The sequence below is a fragment of the Aspergillus foveolatus genome (assembly GCF_047715535.1).
Source record: "Aspergillus foveolatus strain CBS 279.81 unplaced genomic scaffold BDW70scaffold_38, whole genome shotgun sequence".
NCBI lineage: Eukaryota > Fungi > Ascomycota > Eurotiomycetes > Eurotiales > Aspergillaceae > Aspergillus > Aspergillus foveolatus.
In genome coordinates, this window is record NW_027396102.1 from 82,227 (window position 1) to 108,636 (window position 26,410).

At 51.8% G+C, this 26,410-nt stretch overlaps 11 protein-coding genes across 11 annotated transcripts; 5 read left to right on the forward strand and 6 right to left on the reverse strand.

Moving 5' to 3' along the window:
* Window positions 1-186: 186 nt before the first annotated feature.
* On the reverse strand, window positions 187-3,112 carry chiA1 (class III chitinase ChiA1; the record flags this gene model as incomplete). The annotated part of the gene is made up of 2 exons (XM_073740997.1): window positions 187-2,522; window positions 2,572-3,112. The coding sequence occupies 2 exons, from the start codon at window positions 3,110-3,112 to the stop codon at window positions 187-189; spliced, it is 2,877 nt and encodes a 958-aa protein (XP_073594292.1).
* Window positions 3,113-5,536: 2,424 nt separating this feature from the next.
* BDW70DRAFT_79794 (alpha/beta hydrolase) lies at window positions 5,537-7,131 on the reverse strand. The gene is made up of 2 exons (XM_073744886.1): window positions 6,322-7,131; window positions 5,537-6,261 (listed from the first exon to the last, which is right to left on the reverse strand). Exons 1-2 carry the CDS (start codon window positions 6,744-6,746, stop codon window positions 5,655-5,657), a joined length of 1,032 nt encoding a protein of 343 aa, XP_073594293.1. The 5' UTR covers window positions 6,747-7,131; the 3' UTR covers window positions 5,537-5,654.
* BDW70DRAFT_79723 (putative L-PSP endoribonuclease family protein Brt1) lies at window positions 6,732-8,083 on the forward strand. Its single transcript, XM_073744885.1, has 3 exons — window positions 6,732-7,351; window positions 7,428-7,585; window positions 7,679-8,083. The coding sequence occupies exons 1-3, from the start codon at window positions 7,190-7,192 to the stop codon at window positions 7,743-7,745; spliced, it is 387 nt and encodes a 128-aa protein (XP_073594294.1). The 5' UTR covers window positions 6,732-7,189; the 3' UTR covers window positions 7,746-8,083.
* An 848-nt stretch (window positions 8,084-8,931) lies between these two features.
* Window positions 8,932-10,795, forward strand: BDW70DRAFT_151576 (uncharacterized protein; the record flags this gene model as incomplete). Its single annotated transcript, XM_073739307.1, has 3 exons — window positions 8,932-9,120; window positions 9,167-9,444; window positions 9,493-10,795. 3 exons carry the CDS (start codon window positions 8,932-8,934, stop codon window positions 10,793-10,795), a joined length of 1,770 nt encoding a protein of 589 aa, XP_073594295.1.
* Window positions 10,796-11,007: 212 nt separating this feature from the next.
* On the reverse strand, window positions 11,008-13,724 carry BDW70DRAFT_169305 (putative spindle pole body associated protein SnaD). The gene has a single exon (XM_073742651.1). It carries the CDS (start codon window positions 13,650-13,652, stop codon window positions 11,214-11,216), a length of 2,439 nt encoding a protein of 812 aa, XP_073594296.1. The 5' UTR covers window positions 13,653-13,724; the 3' UTR covers window positions 11,008-11,213.
* Window positions 13,725-15,170: 1,446 nt separating this feature from the next.
* On the forward strand, window positions 15,171-17,278 carry BDW70DRAFT_139724 (alkaline phosphatase family protein). Its single transcript, XM_073737464.1, has 2 exons — window positions 15,171-15,192; window positions 15,246-17,278. Exon 2 carries the CDS (start codon window positions 15,804-15,806, stop codon window positions 17,046-17,048), a length of 1,245 nt encoding a protein of 414 aa, XP_073594297.1. The 5' UTR covers window positions 15,171-15,192; window positions 15,246-15,803; the 3' UTR covers window positions 17,049-17,278.
* BDW70DRAFT_79886 (RNA-binding signal recognition particle subunit SRP54) lies at window positions 17,168-19,059 on the reverse strand. Its single transcript, XM_073744890.1, has 2 exons — window positions 18,863-19,059; window positions 17,168-18,808 (listed from the first exon to the last, which is right to left on the reverse strand). Exons 1-2 carry the CDS (start codon window positions 18,938-18,940, stop codon window positions 17,288-17,290), a joined length of 1,599 nt encoding a protein of 532 aa, XP_073594298.1. The 5' UTR covers window positions 18,941-19,059; the 3' UTR covers window positions 17,168-17,287.
* BDW70DRAFT_79868 (rRNA-processing protein RRP15) lies at window positions 18,730-20,135 on the forward strand. The gene has a single exon (XM_073744889.1). It carries the CDS (start codon window positions 19,180-19,182, stop codon window positions 20,032-20,034), a length of 855 nt encoding a protein of 284 aa, XP_073594299.1. The 5' UTR covers window positions 18,730-19,179; the 3' UTR covers window positions 20,035-20,135.
* BDW70DRAFT_79841 (ferredoxin family 2Fe-2S iron-sulfur cluster binding protein) lies at window positions 20,136-21,064 on the reverse strand. Its single transcript, XM_073744887.1, has 3 exons — window positions 20,702-21,064; window positions 20,542-20,648; window positions 20,136-20,481 (listed from the first exon to the last, which is right to left on the reverse strand). Exons 1-3 carry the CDS (start codon window positions 20,965-20,967, stop codon window positions 20,237-20,239), a joined length of 618 nt encoding a protein of 205 aa, XP_073594300.1. The 5' UTR covers window positions 20,968-21,064; the 3' UTR covers window positions 20,136-20,236.
* Window position 21,065: 1 nt separating this feature from the next.
* On the forward strand, window positions 21,066-22,893 carry BDW70DRAFT_79854 (mitofusin complex protein UGO1). The gene is made up of 2 exons (XM_073744888.1): window positions 21,066-21,610; window positions 21,661-22,893. The coding sequence occupies exons 1-2, from the start codon at window positions 21,209-21,211 to the stop codon at window positions 22,783-22,785; spliced, it is 1,527 nt and encodes a 508-aa protein (XP_073594301.1). The 5' UTR covers window positions 21,066-21,208; the 3' UTR covers window positions 22,786-22,893.
* A 1,086-nt stretch (window positions 22,894-23,979) lies between these two features.
* BDW70DRAFT_169309 (terpenoid cyclases/protein prenyltransferase alpha-alpha toroid) lies at window positions 23,980-26,393 on the reverse strand (the record flags this gene model as incomplete). Its single annotated transcript, XM_073742652.1, has 4 exons — window positions 23,980-24,098; window positions 24,156-24,352; window positions 24,406-26,118; window positions 26,166-26,393. 4 exons carry the CDS (start codon window positions 26,391-26,393, stop codon window positions 24,005-24,007), a joined length of 2,232 nt encoding a protein of 743 aa, XP_073594302.1. The 3' UTR covers window positions 23,980-24,004.
* Between the last annotated feature and the right edge of the window lie 17 nt (window positions 26,394-26,410).

Here is a 26,410-nt window from a genome sequence, read left to right on the forward strand (position 1 = left end):
AAATACAATAAATACTGGACCACCATAAAAAAGCCACCAAACGGTGCTATTCAATAAGACATTACATAAAAAGTCATATAGAAAGCGACACTGACAGACCGGACTGGTTCTAGTGACACAGTGGGTATATGTGCACAGCATCAGCATTAAGAAGAGAAGGGCCTATCGGTTTAGGATAGGGTAAGTTTACATAACAGCAAGCACGGAGAGCGCGAGAACCACAAGGGCAGGAACACCGTTGGCCACACCATAGCGAGATCCCGCACCAGTGAACGTGGGAGAGGCGCCACCCTGGGTACCGCTAGGTTCCGAGCGCGAGCCCGAAGGAACGGGGACGTGAGCTGATGCCGACGGGATAACGTGGAATGTTGAGGAGGCGTAGAGGTACGGGGTGTAGGCACCGCTGGCACCACCGCCAGTCAGGGGCTTGCTGGTGGTCGCTGAACCAGGAACGGTTGTGTATTCTTCACCTACACCTGCACCAGGAGCCGGGACCTCGTCACTGGCATTACCAGTGGGTGCAGGGAGGACGACGACCGTGGTGGTTGAAACCTCACCCGAGCCGCTGCCGTCACCAGACGGGATCTCGCCAGTGGGCTGCGTGGAAGTAGACTCTTCCGTGGTGGTTGCGGGTGGCAGGGTTAACGTTACCGTTGTTGGGGTGGCGGCACAAACGGTACAGACTGTCACAGTTGTTGTCCAGCCTTCGGGAATATCGGGGGTGATGGTGGGCTGTGCCGGGCTGGATCCGGAACCAGAGCCAGAGCCGGGAACGTCGGTCGTGGGGGCAATAGCTGTAGCGGTGGCAGAGGCCGTACCAGGGCAGTATGTTGACGTAATAGTAGTGGTGATGGTGGTGAAACCTGTCGGGCAGATGCTGGTGTAAGAGGTCACGATGAGGGTCGTGGTCGTGGCAGGCTCCGTGGTGGTGGGCTTGGCAGTAACGGATCCAGACCTAGTGCTGGTAAGCTCAGAGTCAGTCGTGCTTGTCGTGGCGGTCTCATCTGATCCGGCGGTGCTGCTTGGTACTTCCGGAGCGCTTGGCGTGGAGGTCACGAAGCCAGTGCTAGTGCTTGACGCAGAATTTGTCGGAATCAAAGGCTTGCTGGTTGAGGCGCTGGGTGTCTTAGTGGCACTGGAGGTTGACACGGTCGAGGTTTCCGTGTGGCCACCGTTAGTTGCGGGAACAGAGCTGGATACAGTGGACGCGGAGGTGGTTCCGGTAGACACGGAGGAGCCCGGTGTAGGGAAAACCGTCAGGGTCTTGGTTGTCTCGGGCGAAGTCGAAGGAGAGACAGCAGGTGTGCTGGCTGAGGGAGTCTCCGAGATGCTGGAAGAAGAGTGAGTGCCGATTGCAGTGGAAGTTTCAGAGCAGTCCGTGCTAGTCGAGGACACGAATGTGCTGGAGCTCGAAGAAGTTACCGGGGGCCTAGGAGTCTCTGAGATGACTGGGATGCTTGACGGGCTGATCGCGCTCGAGGGAACAGAAGAGCTGGTGGCAGACACAGATGTGCTTGAAGAGCTGGTGAGGCTAGTTTCAGGGCCGGATGGTGTGCTTGTAGAGACGTGAGTGCTAGTCTCGGAGACAGCAGGGGTGCTCGATGCAGAAGGAGTCTCGGAAGGAGTGGAAGTGCTTGAAGAAGCTGTGGAGCTGCTTCCACCAACAGGGCCGCTTGAAGAAAGGGGCGGTGAGCTCGACGAGGTAGGAGTCTTAGTTGCTGAAGGGGTCTCAGACACTACAGGCGTCGACGTGCTGGGTATGGAAGAGGCCTCAGATGTAGTACTGCTCTCCGATGGAGTCGGCTTGGGACTGGGAGTCAAGGTCTCGGTGATAGAAGACGAAGCAGTGGAAGGTGATGGAGTGGGAGTAGGAGTAGTGGTGGACGTAGTAGACGTGGTGGACGTAGTAGACATGGTGGACGTAGTAGACGTGGTGGACGTAGTAGACGTGGTGGACGTAGTAGACGTAGTAGAGGTTGTAGTGGCACTTGGAGTAGGAGTAGGAGTCGGCGTAGGGGAGGTGGTTGGAGGGGGATGGTTAGGGTCAAGGTCATACAGGATCTCCCTGATCTTCTCATTATAACCGACACCATCAATCTGGTTATTCCGCGCCTGCGTGGCCTCCCACAACATAACACCCCCAAATGTCTCCGGATACTTGTCCATATACTTCTTCACCAGGGGCTTGACCTCTTCCGGGGTCAAATAATACCCAAGGTTCGCAGCCGCCACACTAGCGGGCAGACCAACGTAGAGCTTCGCGTTGGGGTTGGCACCCGCCTTGATAACCTCGACCCAGTTGTCGTAATTGAAACCGTTCTTGGTGCCCAGTACAAAGTCGCGAGCAGAGCAGCCAGGCGTGTTATAGAACTGGACCCAAACAAAATCGATGACGGCGTTCTTGATGGCAACACTAAGCTGTTCATCAGGGATCGAGCACTGGGGCGCGGCGGAGATGTAAAAGGTCTGATCTGGAACCTCCTCGAAGCGCCTGCGGAAACGCTTGATCATGTTGGCGTAGCCTGTAGCAGTCAGCATATAATTAATTCAGTTGCCAGGTAACCTGCTTACCCTTGCTACCGAAGAACTCGATGTCAAAGTCGAAACCGTCAACCACCGCATCGCCAAAAGGGCGAGGCTTGTCGGCGACAGTCCAGGCCTCGGTGACTGGTCCGAAGGCACCCCAGAGAAAGTCGGCCAACTTGGTCGAGGCATCGATGGTGTCGAACCAGTACGTGGGAGTTGCACCACCCAGGGACAGGAACACCTTCTTGCCAGCCGCCTGACATTTAGGGATATCCTCCGCGATGTTGGGGCAGTGCGAGTACAGCTGTGAAGCGATGCCATCGACCTCAAAAGTATCAGCCCAGCATTGATTGCCAAAATTGCTACCAGGCAGCCCAGTCAGAGGGTTCTGTTCGGGGAAGCTATTGATGAATCCGATGTTGATAATGTCGTAGGACGTCTCCGCGCAGAACTCGGCGAGACGAGGTTGGTTGACACCTTGGCCGTAGTAGACGGCAATGTTGGATTTGGCTTCTGCGTGAAAAGCAGAGGCAAGGGAAGCAAGCCCTGAGAGGGCTGAAACGAAGGTAAATAGTTTGGGGGCCATTGTTTGAATGAAGGACTGCTGGCTTAAAGCCAGTGGAAGGCAAACTTGACAACGAAAGGACGCAGACGAACGTCTGCTTCTAGGGCCTTTACAACGAATAAAGAAAGGCTGGCAAGAGGATTCACATTACTCGGGGAGGCAATGGGTGATATATGGTTGCTACTAATCCCATGGGAAATTACACAGTCGGGCCCGTCAAAGCCTCATAGTCATTGGCCTGATGAGTGGCGCCCATGGACCAATGTTGAGGAGCCATGATATCAGGGATTTGTGATAATATGCTTAGCGCCTACCTGGAAGATGCAAGTCCGTGGACGACCCGTCCGGTCAGGGTTCACGAGTCACCAGGAGGCTCGAGGAGGCCTAGATGGGGGCCACGAGCATGAACCATCAACTATCGGGGTAAGATCCAGCACAGTGGCCGACTCCGTAGGTACCTGAGTCCTTAGTGGCCGTAAAGGCGTAAATACAAGCGAGGAACCTTGGTTTCTCCATCAATAGAAGTGGAGCAGCATAACTAGAGTCTCGACAGTCGGACACTGCCTGAGCGAGCATAGAGCCACATAAAGATACTCTATACGTCGAGTCGAATTGACCATCTTCTGATCTGTCAAAATCCGTAAACGTTAGCGAGCCGCAGCAAAGCATTCAGATGATTTAACCTTAGAGGATTTAACATTGTGAGTTGGTTGCAAGCCATGATGACGCCTATTCTATCATCGGCGTAATTGTAAAGCCCAGATTTGCCACGGACAGGTCCGTCCAGTATCCACGCGCTGGATTGATTGAACAAGGATGGTCAGAAAGTAGGCTCGCTAAGCTTAGCTCAAGCAGAGAGTGGGGGAGTGGAAGAAAATAATAAAGAAGTGCGAAGGAGGAATCAGGAAGGAGAGAGGGCAGGGAACCAGGGAAATGCACGGGAATCCGTAAAGGGACAAGCGCCAGAGGGCGCTCCAGGAACACCAATCAGGTGGCCGGCCCCCCCCCGAGCTTGGCCTCGGTCAGGTTCCCACTCACTCTCTCGAGGTTGACGCGATCAACAAACGTCAGATTCAGCGATGAACATCGGTTTGCACCCGGATCAGCAGATCGGCGGTTTATAGACCATGTCCCTGTGTGTCAAAATATTATGGTCTAATCTCTTATAGCATACATTGAAATACCATACAAAGGCCGTCAAACGATTTGGAGCAGCCGAGATGACTTTCGACTTTCCATTTCGACTCTCGAGGACAGTGCGGAGGCGAGGTTGCATCTAGCTTGGGTACAACACTACTAGGGCAGTTTGGCCCATTGTGAGTCTGTGACTCCGTCAGGTCTCCGTTGTCGAGCTCGCTAACCAGAGGGTCCTCCGTTAGCGCCTGGCTTGGCTTCTTGATAGAATCGCCCTCCCACAACGGGCCGCTGATATCATTGGACCTTGAACCCAGAGACCCGTTCAAGTTAAATTGGCCCTGAGCCTCATTGGGCTTGCACGCCCGCTAACGTAGGCAACCTGTGCGAGTTCCTAATTCGACGGGTTCGACCGACGTTTTCGACCCTTCAAAAGTCCCGTCAGTTTCTCGCCCTGACTCGGAGGCTGAGCCTCAGCCCATCATGCCCTGACATCTGATTTGCTCTAATTTTGCGTACCCTGGTGGGGCAAAAAGGGACCGGAAGAGGGTGCCGTTTATGTCGTTTTAGCCCTGTATACCCAGGCGACTTCGGACAACACCAGGCAACAATTGCTTGCGGATTCCAAATAATGCTCCAGGGTATAGGAGTCGGGCCCTTGTCCTTGCCTTGATCTAATTTTCCTGGTCTTTTATCCACTGTACTCCATAGAGTCGACGGACCCAACTAGCAGTGATAGCGCTGATGCAGGTTCCAGCACCCGGCTCTGGGTCAGTAGGCAGTGGTGAGACGAAGCGGTCATAATAATCAAGTGGCCTGAACATCCAATCACTTGACCGGATTCCTAGTCCTAGTCATCTCGCGCGTGCAGCGGTCGAACTAGCATGATCGAATCCCAAAAGTGGAAGGTGGTTAACATGTGAAGAGCACATACGGTGTGCTGCCAGAATTCTCGACTTGATAATGCTGGAAGCCATGATTGCATATCATGCACAGCGAGAGTTGAATGCGTGGCCTTACTGCGATAAACGGTTCAAGGTCCCGACACTTCCGCCTATCGCATTCTCACAACGGAGAATCATAACGCCCTTGGGAGCCCTATTGATGTTTGCAAATTATGGAGAGAGAGCTAGTCAGCAAACTAAGAAAATGATACATGGATGTGCAGCTAGAGAGCAACCCCGATTAGAATGACCAAGGTGCCATGGTTGCCTGGACAGGTTCTGAGCGGAACGCATTCCGTGTTTCCTCGAGCTGAGGACAAAGGCTACCTGTTCCGTTGGCGAGGTCTTCCGGTCTAAGTTCTACTGGGATTTCTTTGCTGTGGCTCTCATATACTGTATTATCTTCCCAGATATAACGTATTTCCTGACGTTGCTTTGCATGACTTCTTGAAGTCTCTCAGCGAAACCATTCCCAGACTAACCATCTATCTGGAGAAGACTTCTTTCAGCAGGTCACACATCAACGTTATCGACCGCTTTCCCTCCTTCAGCACACCATCCATGGCCAGAAACGGATGTGGCATGCCCTTCATCACCTGCAAATCGACTTCCACCTCAGCCTGCTTCAACTTCTCCGCGTACTGCTCTCCCTCGCTTCGTAGTACGTCCAGCTCACCTACCATGATCAGCGCCCGGGGCAGCGCCGACCAACCACCTGTGTAGAACAGTGGACTTGCCTCAGGGTGTGACCAGTCTTTCTCATTGGGTAGGTAGTGGTTGCGGTACCATAGCATCTTTGCGGCCGGCAAAGCTGGCACAAACTCATACCGTCGGTAGGAATCATTATTTAAGACTGTTGCTGTGTTGTCCATGACTGGCACGGAGAGCAGCTGCGCAAGGAACCTGACCGGAGGTGATAACGTTAACGCCTTGTGAGTGATGACCGCAGCTAGGTTTCCGCCTGCTGATGAACCCCCCGTTGCAATCTTGCTGATGTTGATATTTAGGGCTGTCGATCCGTCCGATAGCAGCCACAAAAGGGATTCCCAGCAATCATGCACCGCCGCTGGCCAGGGGTTTTCCGGTGCGAGACTACAACACATCCGTCAGTTGTCGAAGACCCAACAGCGAATGCGAAGCGGAGTAAGATACCGATAATCAACCGTAACGACCACACACCCTCCTCTACTACACAAATTCGTGCAGACCACATTCTCCGTGTCAATGTTTCCTAGCACCCAGCCGCCTCCGTGGAAGTACAGCATTATCGGCCATCCTCCCTCGGGCGCTTCGCCATTTGGCGTAAACGCCCGCAGCAATATCTCTGGCCCCTCAGTAGCGCGTCGCTTGATGATGATATCGACTGTCTTGCCAACATCTATGAGTGGTCCGCCACCCGGAATTAAAATACCGCTTGTGCGCGAGGCCTCAACGGGCTGAAGATGGACTTGTTGCTTGTCGATGACGTGAGCGTTGTAGAATGCGACGTACTCAGGATCTAAGAGGTCTTTGACGGAAGGGTGGAGGGGATACGGGGGCGAGGTGCTGGAGATGGACATCTTGTCGATGGGTTGCATCAACACAGCATAAACTACTAGGCTCGCGAGATTGATGGTGGAAGATTTATAAGATAGGTAAGTTGTCTCAGAAGCAAGTTTTAGTCTCGTGTTGATGCAAGGAGGGCTCGACAATTCACCCGCCTCTTTATCTTCCGTGAAAATAGTTGGAGAACCAGTAGCTTACTGAGGACGTAGGGTAGTAGGGAATCACTTCTACATGCTCTACCCCAATACGAGCAGGCTTGGTCATTGGCTTATTATCTTATTACCACATTGCAACAATGACTAGGTGATAGGCTTATCATCTTGGTGAGGGGAGTCCAAATGAGGGGCACCGGGCACGGAGCTGGAGGGTCTCCAACTCCCTTGCATAACAGTCCACCTGCCACAATAAATACCGCTTCTTCTCGTCATCCTTCTATTTACACTTCACATATACTAGGTAGCAAAGAAACATCATCATGGCCTCGAAAACGCCAGTTCTGACCTCGAAAGCCCCCAAACCTCTCCCAGGCATCTACTCCCAGGCCATCAAATGCAACGGCATGGTCTACTGCTCAGGTGCTGTCGCCATGGATGCTGAAACAGGAAAAATAATTGACGGTGACGTCAAGGCACACACTGTAAATTGCACCCACTCACTCTGGTATATTCCGCGTTGGATGTGAATCTGGGCTGATAGGTCATCTTTGCTTGCAGGCACAATGCATCAAGAACCTCTCAGCAATCCTCGAAGAAGCTGGAAGCGATATCACAAAGGTCGTCAAGGTGAATGTGTTTCTGGCCAATATGGATGACTTTGCGGCTATGAATGAAGAGTATATGAAGCATTGGGGGGACGTTAAACCTGTTCGGACGTGAGTTTTCTGTGTCCTCCCTTGGGCAATGCTTTTCCACCTTTCCTGTGCTTAGCACTCAGAGATCGCGCTAATGACTTTCATTTTCCTTAGGTGCGTGGCTGTCAAGACATTGCCGTTGAATACCGATGTTGAGATCGAGTGTACTGCTCACCTGTGAGGTCCTATTTCTCGGGTTATGATGCCGACACAGAACATACAAAAGAATTAGAGAAGAAAAAGATTGTTTTCTGGTCCATTCTTGGTATGATCTGGCCATGTGCTGTAGCCCAATTGCTATGTGTTTTGGCTGAAGGCGCTTGAGCGCATATGTGCAAGTCACCTGTCAGTACGCCCAAGCCAAACCGTGTGATTTATTGCATCAGAAGCGCCATAGGTCACTTTTCAAGCTTTGACAATCATAGGATGAGCATCAATTGTCGTAGAATCTCGTATAAATTCGACAGCGAGAATAAGGAGAGCTCGTTTCGTTTTCTGTTTCCTGTAGTTTCCAGATGAGCGTTTTGGCCCTTCATACCTAAGTAATGAGTCGACAAGGGATCCCTTCAATAGCCCTTTGAAGCAAACAAAGGGAGTACATTTGAATTACAGTAGAATCGTTATCACGTGTTCCTTCCTTCCTTCCTTCCTTCCTATCTTCCTCCCTTATCCCACCCTCGACTCTCCTTTGCTTTCTCCTTCTCTTCTCCCTTTATCCCTCTGCCAATATCCTACATTCTGCCACTTAAACAATGTCTCAATACCTACATTGCCAGAGTGACCCTATTCCGATGGTAACATTTGCCCTTGACTTGATGCCACGCGATTGTCGCAACAACACCCACTTCAGAATGGTGCCCTGTTACCCTAGGACCAGGGAGAAGGGCCCTAGCTAACGATCAGCTCAACAATGGTCTTGATACGTGGGGTCTGCTGTCTAAAGGGCAACTGATTCCTGGATACCAAGTTGTTCAAACCTCAACTCTTGCTCTAAACCCTAGTCAGTTGTCGCCGCATTCCTGACCCAGATATCAGGCGCTTTCCGCCTAGGGGAGTACTCGCTGCTCCTCCATTCCGATCTCCCATGCCCGCGTTGACGCGCCTAGAACCTGATCGATATATACTTCTAGTAGTGTTTGTCCTCGTTCTTTCGAATGCAGTGTTTTATTTTCTATCGGTCCTATCTAGTGAAAGAGAGAAAGAGAAGAAGAAAAAGAAAAAAGCAACATTCTCGAAGGCTGCATCAATCGGAGGGTTGTCAATCATTATCTTTCCACATACATATATTCTCTTCTCAACAGTGGTCGTGGTAGTTGCGCTGTTATCATACGGCTGACCACAGCTTTTGATCCCTGCGCTCTATCCTAATGCCAACTATGCAATACCGGACGATATCGCCTAGAAGAGGAGGTGCCTGGACTAAAGTTGTCATATTTGTCTCCCTATACATCTTATTGCTCCAATCTCTCATCGAATGGGTCGTCGTGCTTTACCTCTATGGTAACAAGCAGGTAGACTCGAAGATGGCGCCGAGTTTGATATTCGCCCTCATAGCGGTAAGATTTGACCCTTATCATTGCTGGCCGAATCTAATCAGCCTAGTCGTCGTTCACTGTGCCCCTTGTGATATTGCACAGCTTTCTTGCATGGCAGTATAACAGGGTACTCAATTACTCAAGCCATAAAGCTATGCTACACACCGCGTGCACCTATATCCTGCGTTTGACAACCATAGTCTGGCTGGGAGCCAGTGTGGCGGGCTTAGTTGTGGTCTCACAGCAAGCGTACTGTCTTCCTGATGGGCACACTGGTAGCTTTTTGAATGTTGGCGTCAGCTGTGCCCTCCATCGGGCGGTTGTTATCGTTTCTGTTTTATCTTTGTGAGTGAATTCTTTGACAAATTAGAATAGCTACTAACTGGTAACCAGTATCACTGTTTGTCTTTACTTTTGCTCAAGGGAGCTTTGTGAACGCCCATACGACGTATCCCTGCTTGGTGTATATAGCCACCAGCCCTCTAGTCGTGACGGTAGCATCTTCTCGGCATCTACTCTATACAGCGAGAAGGGTCTAAAGGGCGATACTCTCTGTGTCTGTCGACACCCAGATATTACGTATCGCCAAGCTCCATATATCACACCAAGCGATGACAGCGGTGATTCGAAAAGTATGCCTAGCATTCGGCAGCCTGCCCCAATACGCCCAACATCACCTTTGCGATTTAGCCCAGACCCAGAAGCAGAAGCAGTATTCCTGTCAAAAACAACCGTCAGCTCTGGCGCGCAATCAGAGTTGCAGCCCAGTATTTCTCGAACGCCGTCAACCGCAACGGCACAAGACACATACCAGTCTCAAGAGCAAACCCTCCCTGAGCTACCAGATGCAACTTTGCAGTCGCAACCAGCCCATACAAGAAACCAATCATCCCTGTCATCTCTTCGCCGATTCCTCCCCAAAACCCTACCGGTTTCCGTTCCCTTGTCATCCGATCCTCAAATCCGTGCGCTTGCTGAGGCAACCACCCACATCGACCACATGAAGCAGGAGCTCCAAAAAGAAGAGCCAATTTCTAGACAGCCTGATGCTCGGGAACCACAAGCAGAGCCACCAGTACCGCCTTCCAAAGAAGGCGCTCAACTTCAAACTACTCAGGACTCTGAGCATAGCACATCCAAATCACTCCCAAGATCAACGACCATGAACTCCGCAGAGGCCCCCGAGGTCATTTCACCTGCTTCTGCTCCTGATCATAATTCCCTCACCAATTGCAGATCAAATACAACACGAGCAACCTCCCTTCCTCTTAATATGAATCCCAATTCAAATTCTCACCCGAGTTCTTGGTCCACACTTCTCGGACCTTCCCAACACAACTTACCACGGACGAACAGCAGCACAGTGCACATCCCGCGCCGACACGGCCAAAACCTAAGCCAGGACCAATTCGGAGCTTCATATATCCCACGCTACACGCAAAGCCAGAGCTTTCCCGGCCCCAGAGGCCATAACCGGTACAGCCGACAGCTCCGCAGGAACGCTTCAGACGTCCAGTATCAATATCAATACCGGTATCAACAACAGGGCTTCCGCCGGCCACGCAGTTCGACGTTCGGTAATATGAGCATTGCTTCCGTGCCGGGGCATTTGGATTGTATACGGGAAACAGGGGCGTCTATCGATGAGTTGCCGATGGACAATAGAAGGGGACCTGGTAAGACACAGGATTATTGAACTGAATTGGGCGTCGCTAGAAGCATGTTATAAACCGGGAGTAAAACATTTCTTACCTATCAATCTTGTTTAGTCCATAGTTAATTGTTTGCTTCGTAGCGGAAAATACCAACAGTGATTTCAACTAATGTCAAACGTATAAAACCCTAAACAACTTTCATGGATCTCCGACAATCCCCGATGGGCCGCTTTATGTGTAAATCCACAAATAGAACAAGACAAGAAGAATCTTATATTCATTATCCTCTGACGCCGTACTGTACCTAAGCCGCCAACCATCCTGGCTATAGGTTCACCTGAGCTTAACCACCCAATCAAAATGAAAGAAATTTAACCACCGTCCAACGCCCAACCCCAAACGATCCCGAGTTGCAGGAAGAGATAAACGTAATCCAGTCTGTCTGACTCTCTCCAGCACTCACGTCTTCTTCACATACTTATATCTATACGGCTGCCCCTGCCCATGTCTCCTCTTTCCATCATCTATATTCTCCTTATCGGTCTCACAACTAGAAACGGCAGCAGTCTTCCCACTACCGCTAATACTTCCCTTAGCCTTGGTAGTAGGGTGCTCCTTCTCACCCCAACTCCATAAAAGCGCCTTACCCATCCTCTCGCGCTCTTTAAGCAGCAGCTCCACGCGACGCTCCCACTCGCGCTCGCGCTTCTCGACGGACTTGGCAATGCGCAAGTCCATGGCGGCGGCTGTTTCGTCCTTGGATGCGATGACGGAGTTAAGACGCTGAATCTCCGCGTCTTTTTTCTCTTCGTTGTTGCGGTGGATTTCTTTCTCTTGTTCGAGAAGAGAGCGGAGTTCGGTTTCCCGGGCTTCAGCGGCAGAGAGGAGAGCGCGGAGTTTGCGAGTTGAGTCGGCGTGGGCGGAGCGGAGAGTAGAGAGGGCTGTTGCATGGGCGGTTTTGAGGTTGGTGATCTGGGCTTTGTGGTTTGCTTCAAGAGCAGAGAGCGAAGTTGTATTTGGGTTTGCGTGGGGTGTTGAGGGGGGACTTGGTTGTTGGATTTGGGCTTGAGCTTGAGCTTGTTGGCTTTCTTGGAGGCGTGTAATCGTCTCTTGTGCTTCGGAGTGTTCCGTGCGGAGATGGTTTAACTCGTTGAGAGTCTTGTCCAGCTTAGATTTGAGCTCTTCTGTGTTTCTAACAAGACGGTTATTTTCTGCTTCGATGGATTGAATCAGGAGCTGAGATTCTGCGGCTTGGTCATGAGCGCGCGAGAGTTGGGCCTCCAAATTCTTATTCGTCGCAGCTCGCTCGCTTGATTCAGTACGTAGTTTGGATAGTTCTTCGTAAATCTGTTCGAGGTCGTGATCCTGGTCGCTGCCGTCCCTTGGCCTCGTCGACCGGTTGGTGTTCGGCTGGCCCAGATCTTTAATCAGTTCAAGGATTTCGCTATACGTTCCACCAGGGGTATCGGTCGGCAAGTCTGCTGCCATGGCTTTGAGGGCATTCTCCTGAGCTGTGACTTGAGACTGGGCGCGATTTAAATCTGCTTCGAGCGTGCTGTTCTTCTCTTCTAGTGGCCGGTTCTTGGTTTCAAGCAGAACCATTTGGTCTTCAAGCGCTCGGTATTCACGATGCGTTTCGGCGACATCCGTTTCGAGTCTCTCAATCTCCGCGCGTTGGGCGTCAACCTGACTGCGGAGTCTGTCAATCTCAGCGTCCTTTTCGTGGAGCTGCTGCTCTTTCGACACTGTGACTTGTTTCAAACTAGCAATGGTATCATCCAGCACGGCATTGCGCTTTTCCAATTGCTCTTGGGTCAGCGATAGTTGTTGGCGCAGCAATGAAATGGTCTCCAGACGCTCGGTATCAATATCAGCATGGGAACTACGGCTGTGCAGGTCTTTCTGCATATCAGCAATCTGTTTCTGGAGGGCCCGAAATTCAGACGCATTGAGTGAAGATCTTCTGGCTATGACCCTCTCTGCATGACTCTCTTGCATATCCTCCAGCAGGGCGGTCTTTCTCTGTAACTCGGCTCGCAAGTGCGTGACCTCTTCCCCTGCGGACGCCGCTTCGATAACGCGGTCGCGGTTCCTTTCCAACTGCTCATCGCGCTCCTTTACAGCCTGAGTCAGCTCTGCAATCTGACGCCGTAGATCCTCATCTGCTTGTTTCACATCTTGGTTAGTCTGTGATTTGAACTTCCGAACAGTCGGTGTTGCTGCCGGACTCAGCTCATCATTCGGACTCTCCTCAATATCTTCAAGATGAGCAATGTCTTTGGTAGGAGCCACATTACGGCGGAGAAAATGCGACGGCGTAGACATGTCGTCGGGAAGCCCGAATTCGCTGTACTCGCCCAGTTCCGCCTCGTCCTCCACCGCTGGTTGATTCGACTGGCCGCTATCTGGTCGCGCTGGTTTATCGTGAGGCTGCAGCGGTTCCGTCTCGCGCTTCGACTCCTCCTGTGGCTGCCCCTGGTCCTTGTCCTCATCATCATTATCTTGATTTATCGAGTCGTCCTCGCCAAGGAGATATCGTTCCAAGTTTGCAGTAAAATCCTCAGGACCACCGACAACTGATAACTTGTCCGGTTCATCTTCTATCTCTTGTTGTTCATCTAGACCGTCGTCCGCATGTGTGCTGGGGAATTGGCTGAAGTCAACGGTATACTGGGCGAGACGCGCATCGAGTTCCAAAGCCGCACGCTCAAGGGAAGCCTCACGATGGGATGGAGGTGAGCCAGATGGAGAACGGGCCCCAGGGCTACTGACTGGACTCGGGAGACGGTCAGGCGAATCAATCGGCGGGTGCTCTGAAGGGGAAGGCGAGGATGAAGAAAAGTAGGGAGCGGCCAGAGTGGATGCGCCGACAGTATCATGGGATGTTGTATCGGCCATAGTAGGCAAACACCGCTTACATGGGTCGTCAAACAAAGCTTGGATGTCGCCGATAAGTACTGGAAAGTCAACCGTCGTATAAGTGATGGAGTGAAGTCGATGAAGCCGAAGCGGGTGAAACGCGACGCGCTGCATGCCTCAGATTTCAGGCTGCAGTCCACTGTTGATAATATGCTCGATCTGGTTAGCGTAATCGCCGCTTTATGTGTACATCGTCGGGTTCCACCTCTAAAACTGGTCGTTGTTGTTGGAAGGACATTATTATTCCAATCTGTATTATAAATAAGTGGTTATATTCTACAGTATAGATTGTTTTCGAGTTACAGTTTGTTCTGATACTATGTTAGGGTTTTAGGGCTGCTCGCCTTACCCCTCTGCTTCTCAAGATTCTACTCACCCCTCACAGATAGACACTTTGTACGAACAAACAAGGAAAGATGCCTCCCATCCCTCCTCCTCCTTCTTACCCGCATCGCATTGTGCTTTATCATCAGACACTGCATCCAGACCGAGGGCCCTATGTTTCTATGCTGCCCTTGCTCAACAATAACACTGGCACCACCCATGTCATCCTCGCCGCGTTCCATCTCAACGCTCCCAATCCCAACCACATCACGCTCAACAATGATCCTCCCGATCATCCCATGTACGACCAGCTATGGGCCGAAGTCTCTATCTTGCAAGCGAGCGGCATTAAGGTGATGGGCATGCTTGGCGGTGCCGCCCCAGGCACCTTTACCTGTTTAGATGGTGACGAGGCTCAATTTGAGCAGTACTACGTCCCTCTTCTGGGCATGATACGCCGTCATGGCCTGGATGGAATCGATCTGGACGTCGAGGAGCCCATGTCGCTTGCCGGCATCGTGCGTCTTATTGACCGGCTCAAGGCTGATCTGGGCGAGAGGTTTATTATCACCCTCGCCCCGGTGGCAGCGGCCCTACTGGGAATCGGGAATCTGTCTGGCTTTGACTATCGCCTATTGGAGCAGCAGCGCGCCGGTAGCATTGCGTGGTACAATACTCAGTTTTACAATGGCTGGGGTCCAGCGGACGATCCCCGCATGTATGCGGCTATTGTGGCGCAAGGCTGGTCTCCGGCCAGGATTGTCTACGGCCTCTTGACCAATCCGGCCAATGGGTCGCAGGGGTATGTGCCGCAAGAGGTAATAGGGCCTGTGCTAGCAGCGTTGGTGGAACAGTTTCCAAATTTTGGCGGCGTCATGGGCTGGGAGTACTTCAATTCAATGCCCGGGCGGCTAGAACAGCCATGGGAATGGGCAGCACAGATGTCATTGAATATGGGGATGAATAAAGTATTGCGAATAGCGAGGGAATTGCTGGTGTCCCGATCGGGATAGGTTGAAGCTATACCCGAATGACATCATATGACTGTCGAGGCTATTCTCTCCGCCTTGGCCTTCCAGCTCCTTTCTTCTTATTTATTTTCGCGCTCGCACATGAGATGTAGATAGGTGGAATCATGTTGACCAGCTCCAGCTCCTTTCTTCTCCGTCTAGCCACCTTCCTTTTCCTTCGCTGGGTCTATCTCCGTCTCCCACTCCACCCCGCACAAGTGCTGACTTGAAGTCCCAGGCCCCCGGCCATGCTTTCGTTCCCGTAATCTTTACCTCTCTCGCCGTCTATCTGACCTCTCTGTACTTCTCCTCATCTAAGAAGAGTAACAATGGCATTATCAAGACTCTTCTTACTGGAGTGCCTAGCCGCCAGTCGTGGGCTACGCGCATCACCGTCCTGATCAACCTCCTTTGCGGTCTGTTTACGGCGGACTTTCTCCTGCGCGGCTTCATCCTATATCCTACCGCTGGCCTGCGCTTCTCACGCGTAGGATATATTACACATAATACCGCCGAGCTACTCTTTCGAGAGCCTGACGCGAGTCTGCTGCCCTTGAGTGTCTCCTACAAAGAAGCCCAGAATGAGGATAGCGATCCTACCTCTTGGATCCACGCAGCCACAATCGACGCTCTGGACGAGTCAACGGATTACACGACCACTGTGACATTCACGAATCTGAGTCCTTCCTCGTCTTATCATTATGCTCTGTCCAACAATCAGACCGGTTTCTTCATCACCAGTCCCGATCCTGATTCCTCCGCCGCCAATAGGCTCAGTTTCCTAACCTCCAGCTGCATGAAGCCCAATTTCCCCTACGACCCCCGGCGTCATCCGCTGCGTATCCCGGGTCTCGAGAAGATGACCTCGGCCGTCTCGTCGCTTCCCCGCCTTCCATCATTCATGCTCTTTCTAGGCGACTTCATCTACATTGATGTTCCTCGGCGCTTTGGCTCGTCCGTCGACCACTACCGCAGCGAGTACCGTCGAGTTTACTCATCCCCCTCCTGGACCTGGTCAGCGGCCAACCTCCCATGGATTCACACTCTTGACGACCATGAGATTGCAAATGACTGGAAACACGGCAATAGTACACCCCCCTACCCAGCTGCTATTGACCCCTACGTGCATTACCACGCCTCCGTGAACCCCCCTGCTCCAGACGTCACAACGGAGAACACCAAGCACTCGTATACGATGTTCACCAACGGCCCTGCTGCCTTCTTCCTTCTGGATACCCGCTCCTACCGCTCCCCGGAAGACGAGACAATCCTTGGCAAAGCCCAACTCAATGCCCTACTATCCTTCCTCGCCCGCCCGGAACCTCCACACGTCCGCTGGAAGATCGTCTCCTCCAGCGTTCCTTTCACTCGGAACTGGCACGCCGGCACGGCAGACACATGGGGCGGCTTCCTCTCCGAGCGTCGCGTCGTCTTCGACGCCATGCGCGCCGCGCAACGGGCCCTGAATATTCGAGTCGTTCTTCTCTCCGGCGACAGACACGAGTTTGCCGCTACGCGATTCCCTACAGTTCCCGAATATGACCCACTCGTCGACACCGAATCTCAATCACCCCGTATTCAGAACCAGGAAGTCCTCGAATCCGGCGAGGACCTTGTTGAATTCTGCACCGGCCCATTGAGTATGTTTTACGTTCCTGTCCGCACATACTACCAGTCTGGCCCGGATGACGTTCCCATTAAGTACCTTCCCGATGGGAACACGAAGTTTGGCCTCGTGGAGATAGAAGATGGTGTTGTGGATGGTGTGCCAAGCTCTGTCCTTACATATTCGCTCTATGTCGATGAGAACATGGTTTGGAAGTACAGGCTAAGTGTGCCATTGGCGTTGACTTCGGAAGCTGAAGAACCTGCTGTGTCGGCGGATGCGGCAGCGGGAACTTCGGTTGCGGGTGCATTGCTTCCCCCTGGGGAAGTTTTGGTTGACAAGACGGTCGATGGGTGGGTGGATGTCATTGCTAGGAGAGTGTTTGGGTGGGATGTAATGAGGGTTGAACATGCCAATAAGGATTGGGTCGTTTGAGTTTGGGAAAATATAGTGACAAACGCGGCGATGAGTACGTGTAAAAGTCGTTTTGTTGGTTCGATTTGGATAAAATAAATGTACAAGAATGCGATCGCGTGAGGATGTTTCTGGGATACAACAAAAAAGACAGACTAGATATGCGCCGAACGCCTCCCATGCGAAGATAAACAGCCTTCATCAAAATCAGAACACGGAAGGAATTAAATCATTATCAATAAAAACAAGGCCAAACTGGACTACCGTCCCCGTCCCCTTCCACCACCTCCCATACCACCCATCAGCCCACTCATCTGGCTCATCATCGACTGCAAGTCCATACCACCAAGACCTGGCAGCCCACCTCCACCGCCGCCGCCGCCTCCTTGGCCCTGCAGCATCTGCATCATCTTCGCCATATCGCCCATTCCGGGCATGCCGCCCATGCCACCAGCTCCACCCATCGAGGCCATCCGCTTCTGCATAGCAGCAAGCTGTTGATCCTTGTTGCCACCCTTAAGCATGTTCTGTGCTCGTTGCATTTGCTTCTTCTGGCCACCGACGCGCTTCGCCATCCCGGCCATCATGCGGTGTTGTGACAGGAGATCCTCAACTTCGCGTACTGACGTGCCACTGCCATGGGCAATACGAACCATTCGGCTCGGCTGTGTGTCAAAGATCTTGCCGTCGCTGTCCAATTCGACGGCTGACATGCTGTCAAAGATATAGATCATGCGACGCAGTTTCATGGAGCCGTCCTCATCGTCAAGGCCGGCGGTAAGATTTGACAGACCAGGGATCATACCGGAAAGCTTCGACAGCGGGCCCATCTTCATGATTGATGTAATGTTTTCACGGAAGTCGCGGAGGGTATAAATACCTTCAGCGATATGCTTGTAGGTTTCCTTAGCAGCGGCTGAGTCCTTCGTTACGGCCTGAACGTGCTCGACTAAGCCCGCCATGTCACCCATACCAAGAAGCTTCTGGATAAATGCTTTGGGTTCGAAACGCTCCAAATCCATCATATGCTCACCAGTTCCAAGAAATATAATAGGGGTATGAGTGGCTGCGACTGCAGAGATAGCACCTCCACCTGCTGCATGACCATCAGTCTTTGTGATGATGATAGCCCCGAAATCTGCAGTGGCTTTAAAGGCTGATGATTGCACCTCCGCAGCTTGTCCAATTGTTCCATCCAACACAAGAATAGTCTGGTCAGGCGTCACCGCCGTCTGGATTTGGGTCATTTCCGTAAACAGCTGTTCTTCCTGCTTGTGACGACCACTGGTATCAACAATAATAATCTCAAATCGCTCCTTCTTGAACTTGGCTACACCCTCCGCTGCTACGACAGCCGGGTCGGTTTGTGTTAAGCTACCGTAGTACGGAATCTTAGCTTTTGTCGCGTTCTGCTTCAGTTGATCGAAAGCACCAGCTCGAAAAGTGTCTGCACAAACAAGAGCCGTCTTGAATCCGCGCATTTGATAGTGTCGGGCAAGCTTGGTACAAGTTGTCGTTTTACCTGCACCCTGCAGACCGACGAACATTATGACATTTGATCGGCCTTTCTTAGGGCGAAATGGCTCTGCATGTGGGTTGACCAAGGCTACGAGCTCATCGAAGACGGCCTTTTGAATCACTCGTTTCTTGTTCACGGCTGCAGGGAGGGAGGCGAAGTTGACGCTGGCTTTGATAGATTTGCGGAGTGACTGAACAAGACGAACGTTGACGTCCGCAGAGAGAAGGGCGGCGCAGATCTCCTTTAGCATCTCTTCGAAGGCCTTTACTCCTAAAATCAGCATCTTTCAGTTATCGTATACGTAGGCGGGGCGTACCTTTTCGTCCAAATTAGGAGAGCGAGTCAAGTCATTGACGGCGGCGTTGATTCGCCGCCCCAGATCCTGAAGAACCATTGTGACGGACCCTGGTAGTACAAGTCTTATTGATCAAAAGGAATTCACACGACAAGATCCGGCGAAAGCATAGTAGTTGAAGAAGGAGAGTGCGAAGGAGAGCCCGAAAAGGCCAACGTTAACCCCATAGCCAATCAGCGCCCGCGACCGTTTTCCGCCCGCAACAGAAAAAGTTCAGGCTTCACAATCTTTGCAATTCACAGGGCACCTCGACGAATTCGATATTGCTGAGTTTCAAGATGCCGCTTACGACAAGTCAGAAGAAGCGGAAGGTTCTTGAGGGCTTTCAGGGCAAAACGGGCCGCCCGAACAAGAAATTCAGGAAGCAGCGCGAATATCACAGCAGCTCCGACGAGGCCGACGACGAACCCGCCGACTTCAAAGCAGTTGATCTTGCGGATTCCGACGAGGAAACAGAGGAGCTAGCTCGCAAGCAACAAAAGCAAACGAAAAGCAAGGAAACAAAGAAACCAGAACCTCAAGAAGATTCTTCAAGCGACAAGGACGAAGAGTCCGCGTCCAACGACGACTCCGATGCGGACGACGATACAGACGATGATGCTCATTCCGATGACTCTAGACCAACCGGTGCTATAGGAAAGAGGACAGTTCCTAAACGCAATGACCCTACGGCATTCTCTACTTCCATCTCGAAGATCCTTGCGACGAAATTACCAACCTCTGCCCGTGCAGATCCTGTCCTATCGCGCAGCAAAACCGTCACACAAATCACCTCTCAAATCGCGGAAGAGAAGCTGGACAATGCGGCACGGGCTAAGCTACGTGCTGAAAAGAAGGAGGAGTTGGACAGGGGCCGCGTTCGTGATGTTCGGGGTATTTCGACGGGCCAGGCCGGTGCTGTGGCAGAGGAGGAGAAGCGGTTGCGCAAAATCGCACAGCGCGGAGTGGTGAAACTGTTTAATGCCGTTCGTGCCGCGCAGGTACGTGGTGAAGAGGCTGCCAAGGAAGAGAGGAAGAAGGGCACAGTCGGAATTGGCGAGCGGGAGAAGGCAGTTAACCAGGTCAGCAAGCAGGGGTTTTTGGAATTGATCAACGGCAAGAAGGGGAAGTCGCTCAACATCGAGGAAGCTTGACGGTCGTTGTACTGGCATTGGTTATATCCACGGCGTTAATGGTATCATGGGTCAAAAGTTATGTACAGTTTATTAGACCGACTTCTTGTCCCGTTAAAATGGCTGATATGGAGATCGAATACCCTATTATATTACATCTACTCAACTTACGTCCGCTGTATATTTGACCGTTAATGATACATGTCTCGCAAGAAGCCCTAATTTAATTCTTCACTTGGAAGTCGCTCGCCTGCAGGTTCCGGGTCATTGAAGGCAGTCGCACCACCAATCCGTCCAGTTCCTTGCTCATCTGCACCTGGCATCCTAGTCGCGACGTTTCTGTCAAACCAAACGCCAAATCGAGCATGTCGTTCTCGTCGTCTGAGGGCTCCTCCATCTTGTCAAACATTTCGGGGTCCTCCACGATAACATGACATGTCGAGCACGCGCACGAGCCACCGCAAGCACCTATAGGATTCCTGAGTCACTATCCGTAAGAGAACCTGGGTGAAGAGGCATCATTCAAACCTTCCATCTCTAGATCGTTTGCTTGCGCAATGTCCAACAAGTTGTCCCCCTCGGACACCTGGAAGTCGAACTTTTCGCCGTCCTTATCAATAAAGGATACGTTGATTCTAGCCGATCAGCGTCCTTGCAATGAAAATATGGGAGAAACATCGTGACTCACTCCTCCCCAGGTTTCGGGGGCGTAATATGGCCGTGTTGCGTTCCCGTCGTGGCGGAGAAGCTCCGAGGTGTGTCAACTTGCTTCCAGAGCAATTGCTTTCGGGAAAATGGCGTCTTTGCTGTATTTATGGGCATCCGACTGGACCAGGGAATGCGTTGGGCTCGCGACGAATAGCTCACAAACCGAGCTGATTGCGAACGGCATGTGCGCTCACCAGCGGCAGCATGACGCAGCAGGTTTAAACTGCCCTCTTTCCAGAATGTCATTTAAGCGAAGAATATGTTAGGTAGCTGTTGATATAAATGTAAAGTTCAATAGGAAAGGCGGGCTGAGCCGTTGCTTTGGTGAAGAGTCAAGAGGCAAAAAAGCAAGAAGCAGGGAAATAAAAATCCCGAGCGAAAGCGGCATCCCGGTCTTTTCACGACTTCACCTTTCTTCTCTTCCTTATACTCCGCTGCCTCTCGCCAATCACTGCGATACGATAAAAACAATAGTTTCGCATTCAACATGTCCACTCGTGACGGACCAAACCCCCTCCGTCCTTATTACGTCCCTCCCTCGATCGGACTCGGCCAAGACGCCGCGTTCTCCTCGCCTCCGAATGCTTCATCTGCCCAGGTATTCGGAGGCTCCGCACGCGACCTGCTCCCGGATTTAGACTATTCCGACTACCTTGAGAGCTCGCCGTCTGTATCTGGCTGGGTTCGGGATGCTCTGGATAGTGCGATTCGGCGGTATACCAATGTCCTAACGGCGCAGCCGTTTGACGTCGCAAAGACGATACTCCAGGCATATGTTGTTCCCGACGACTCCTCAACGGGACAATTTCCCAAGGGCGACCGGTACAGATCGGGTAGAGGCAGTAGAAATGATTCCTACGACGATATAGGTTCCGATGAGGATGAAGAAGTGGGTACTTTTCCAGGTGGTGGACAGGAGCTCTGTTAACAAATATATAGGACCTTTCATCTGACGATGAGAGCAGTTACTTCACCTCTGCAGCGCCTACAGCCCCATCACCGTCTACCCGACGTACACCTAAGCCTCGTCATCGCATCACCGATCGAAGCGGTTATATCGCGAGTTCCTCGTTCTCCAAATCCGCTTCCCGGCATGCCTTCACCATCAAGAACCCCTCCTCGTTGATGGAGGTACTCTCTCAGCTGTGGACAACCAGCGGCCCAACATCACCCTGGAAGGCGACCAACGCAACATTTATTTATTCTCTACTCCTTCCTACTCTAAACACATTTATCCGGAGTCTGCTGTCCGCCATTGTGGGGCTACCGGAGGATGACATTACCACGTCCATGGCCAGCGATATCCTGACCTCAACTTCTCCGATGGCTACCCTAATCCTCTCCTTTATCTCCTCTTCCCTGTCGGCCATGCTCCTATCGCCAATTGACACGGCTCGCACCTATCTCATCTTAACTCCCGTCACTCATGGCCCTCGCTCTCTTCTGCGCGCCATCCGTCAGATCCCAACTTCCAACTACACTATTCCCCCGCACCTGATTCCAATCACCATCCTCCATTCGAGTCTGCCAAACTTGATTACCGCTAGCACTCCGTTGATTCTCAAATCGTACCTTTCTCTCGACCCCGTCCTACACCCGTCCTCTTGGAATTTATTCAGCTTCATCGGCTCCGGCTTAGAGCTAGCTGTTCGCTTCCCCCTCGAAACCGTCCTTCGTCGCGCACAGATCGCTACATTCACCTCTCCAAGCATCCGCCAGAACTGCGCTGGCTCCGTCCATTCCACGACGTCAGATGCCGCGGCCGTTGCCGCAGATGTCGAAACCATTGTGCCTACACCACAAACTTACCGCGGGGTCATCGGTACGATGTGGAGCATTGTCTACGAAGAAGGCGTCCAGCCTAGCCCAGAAGCTCAACGCGCCCACGAACTCCTCGGGAAGCCCGTTCCACACCGCAAGCGGCAAGGTCAGGGCCTCCATGGCCTCTATCGGGGCTGGAGAATTGGCATGTGGGGTGTCGCGGGAAACCTGGGACTCAGTCTTCTTACAGGAGGTGCCGCCGGCGCGGATGACGGCCCTATGCCCAGCGGTGGTCGTTTCTAATCCGTGCCTAAGGCACCTTTACTAAACCTTTCCATTAATCCAGTTTATATACCCCATCCCTCTCATTCTATCTATCATCCATTCTTACCATTCTTCCCCCGGTCCCACTATGTACTAACATTCACGATGTAATGGGCATACCCCTTATACCCACATTATAGCCGGGGACTTGTACGGGGGAGTACAGGCGCTTGGCTTGACTATATCTATCGTTCCTATTTACATGCTTTCTGTCTAATCATTTCGATCTCCAGCTGCTGGACTAGCGCCACTCTGCTCCTAGATTGTATATACTGTAATGCAATAGGACCCGGTTTACTTTAAGATCGTAATCTGAATGAGTTTGTTATGAGTTTGTTATATTCGATACTCTTTCCGGAGGCGCAACGCTTTGAGTGTAAAACTTCCTATTGCAGCAGCGCCTATCTTTAAGCACAGTATATATGATATTTCGTTATCAACTACTAAATATGACCACTAGGTGTATAGTATAGGGCTTCTTGTCCGTTTAGCCGTACTCAAGCCAGCTCTTCACCAAATCTGCAGGCTGCAAATTATCGGATCTGCCTTTGTACGAGCTTCATACTAAAGGGTGAAACTGCCTCCTTGCGCAGGCCACATAGTAGCTGTCACACCTGCACAACCACAGCCAGAAGAGGACGGCATCGTTGCGGTACACATTGCTAGGGGTTATTATTCCTCCTATATTCTGAAAGAGGCCATGAACGTTCAGTTTCGAGCGTGGAATGAATAGGGAAAGGTATTATAGTCCACAGTGCAATATTAAGGAAGATCAGCAGGTCTTATTTCTCAACGGTACAGTAGTGTACCCTGGCTGTGTAGCAGCCAGTTATTGCATTATGCCGATTTTTGTCCACGTACTAGACTTACCACCTGGACGATGACCCTTTCCGGGCAGGGCCACGAATGCTAGAGCACTGGGCAAGCGGGACGTCGACGGGCCCAGTCTCAGGAACTGCAAATGATGCAGGAAGCAGGCTTAAAGTCTCTAACAGCAATATCTGTATTCAGGATCATACAATAATGATCAAACAGCAAAGCATGAAATAGTTTCATCACGCCGCCCTGTACCTGAACGTAGATAATGGCAATATTTCACACTGGACAAGCCTCACGGTGCAGGTACTTGCAAATCTTGAAGGCATTGAACAGCCGTCTTGAATGGATTGAACAAAAGTCGATGCAACCGACAGGGTACCTAATCCATGACTGCATCGTCGCCATACTTCGCCTTGTACATCGCAATTGCGCGGATGGGAAATGAATATATGTAGCTGTGGTACAGAAGCTCACTAGAATGCTAGGTTAGCTTAAAGGGAACCGCAGAGCGACAAATCATCATAATATACCAAGTAACTATTCCACTTCCCACTGCGCGCTCTTGCCTCCACTCGCCGTTCTCTCGTTGTCGACCAATCAAGAGCTGGACACCCCTGCGAATGGGCTCTTGGTCTGGGTACTGAGCCTGCATCAAGGCTAAACACACCCAGGCTGTCTGAACCGTATGGGACGCTTCTGATGAAGTATATGATTCCGTCAATATGGACTGGATACCGTTAGCCTGTTTCCTTCTCTTGCGATTCAGAGGACTAAACGTACATCTATTGTCTCACCCCATCCTCCGTCAGCGAGTTGCTGCTTGACAATAAAGTCACAACCCCTTCTAACGGCAGGGCTGTTCTGATGATTCAGGCCCCCAATTGCCAGAGCCTCCAACGCAAAAAAGACTCCATATGTGTACGCTATACCCCATAATGACAACCAGCTCCCATCTGCCCGCTGGTGCTTCAATATGTATTTGACGCCTCGGTCAATCGCAGTACGGACCGCCTTGGTTCGATAGTTGGGGTTGCGCTGGTTATAAAGTGCCAGTGCCGTAATGCAGGACGAGGTACATTCCGTGTAGTCATATTCAACCATCGCCTTACCAAACAGCTCCGTCCCGTTCATATATTCTAGCAGCTCGCTTCCTCGAATTGGCTCGAAGCTGCTATAGCCGCCACTTGCGTTCTGGACCATGATGAGGTTGTCCACAGCAAGCTGAAGTTGGTGTTCTGTCGTAAGTCGGGTGATACGGGAATCCCTCTCTATCATCAAGATAGCTTTGAGCGCTTCGCCAGTGCAATCGGAGCAGACATTGCCTTGGTACCGAGTAGAGAACGGCCAGCCACCAAGGCGAGAGAAGAAGTGGCATTGTGAGTTTTCAGGGTAGTCAACCACATGCTGCTGCTTGACCAGAAACTTGTATGCACCCTCTATGACTGCTCGCATTTCGGGTACCTTGCTCAATCCGCCTTCGGCATAGGCTTGCAGCGTAAAGGCTGTCTCCCAAGTATGCCCGGCGTGGATGCTCATTACCTGCATTCCTCGCGATCCCATCCAAAGGTATTCAAGGCTGGCAGTTTGGATGCGGCGAAGAGCTTTTGAGTCAGGTCCTTCTGCGCAATAGAAGGCGATCATGTTGAGGAATGCGTCGACGCTGACACTGCCCGTGGAGTTAGTCAAATCATTCGATTCTTTGATGATGTCCCACACTCTTCGCTGCCCTTCCTCGGCGAGCCATCTCGGCCGGAGCCAGGGGATCCAGATATTCTGTAGGATCCAGTTCAGCAATATTAGCAGCCAGGGTTTGCGTAGCTCTCGAGAGCACTGCAGGGTGACACCGCGATAGGCGAGGAAGTCTACCCTCTCATATGGCTGCACAAAGATCTCCTTCCGGATCTCGTCAAGTAGTGGGTTGGTGGGGATAGTGAATCGTTTTGCGGACAGGTAGCTCATCGCCAGATAGACCTGTCGCGGAATGATGTACCATTTCCAGGGACTGACTGGAAACCATTCGGGGAGTAGCCACATCTCGACAGGATAGGGGTCAGTGCCTTCCCATTTGTACAAGCCCAACATAGCCAGCCAGAACTTGGCCCAGCCAGAGAGATAGACGGCGCCACCCATCTTGAGAAGATAAAGGCGCGCCTTGACCAAGTGCTCTTCGTCCGCCGGCAGTCCCATCAATCTTAATGCGACATAAGCAAGAATCGTCCCCATGAGCGTGGTGCTTTCGCCACTGTATGTGGGCCAGCCACCGTCCGCATTCTGAACTCCCAATATATATTTCAAGAGCTCAACAGCATATGCTTCGTCGATGACTGCTTGCGTGATATACCAGGCGATAATAAGCATAGGCGTTACGAAGAAGATACAGCTCAGATCAGCTGCCCAACAGCCGAGCTCTTTCACTTGAACCTGGCTGTGATACAGGGCACCTTTCAGCACGGCGGCCGAGGGCGTTTTGGCGGGTGCGCAATCTGGGATAGACTTGTCACTGTCAGTAACCCATCCAAGACGTGGACAGGGGAACGCACCGTTGGGAGATCGAGGTAGAATCGCGACGCTGTATCCTGTGGCTGGGCCGTTCGTTCCTTCCCCGTCTTGAGATATTCCCATCTCAATCGTCCATGGCCCTTCTCCACGGTTAAGCGCCATCCGTCAAGACTGGTAGTCCGCACAGAGAAGGGGAAGTTGTCGCTCCGCTCATGGCTATTCTTGGGGTCCAAAGGATCCTTCGTCCTTACGGCATAAATGGTGGTCATGATCATTGGAGCTATGT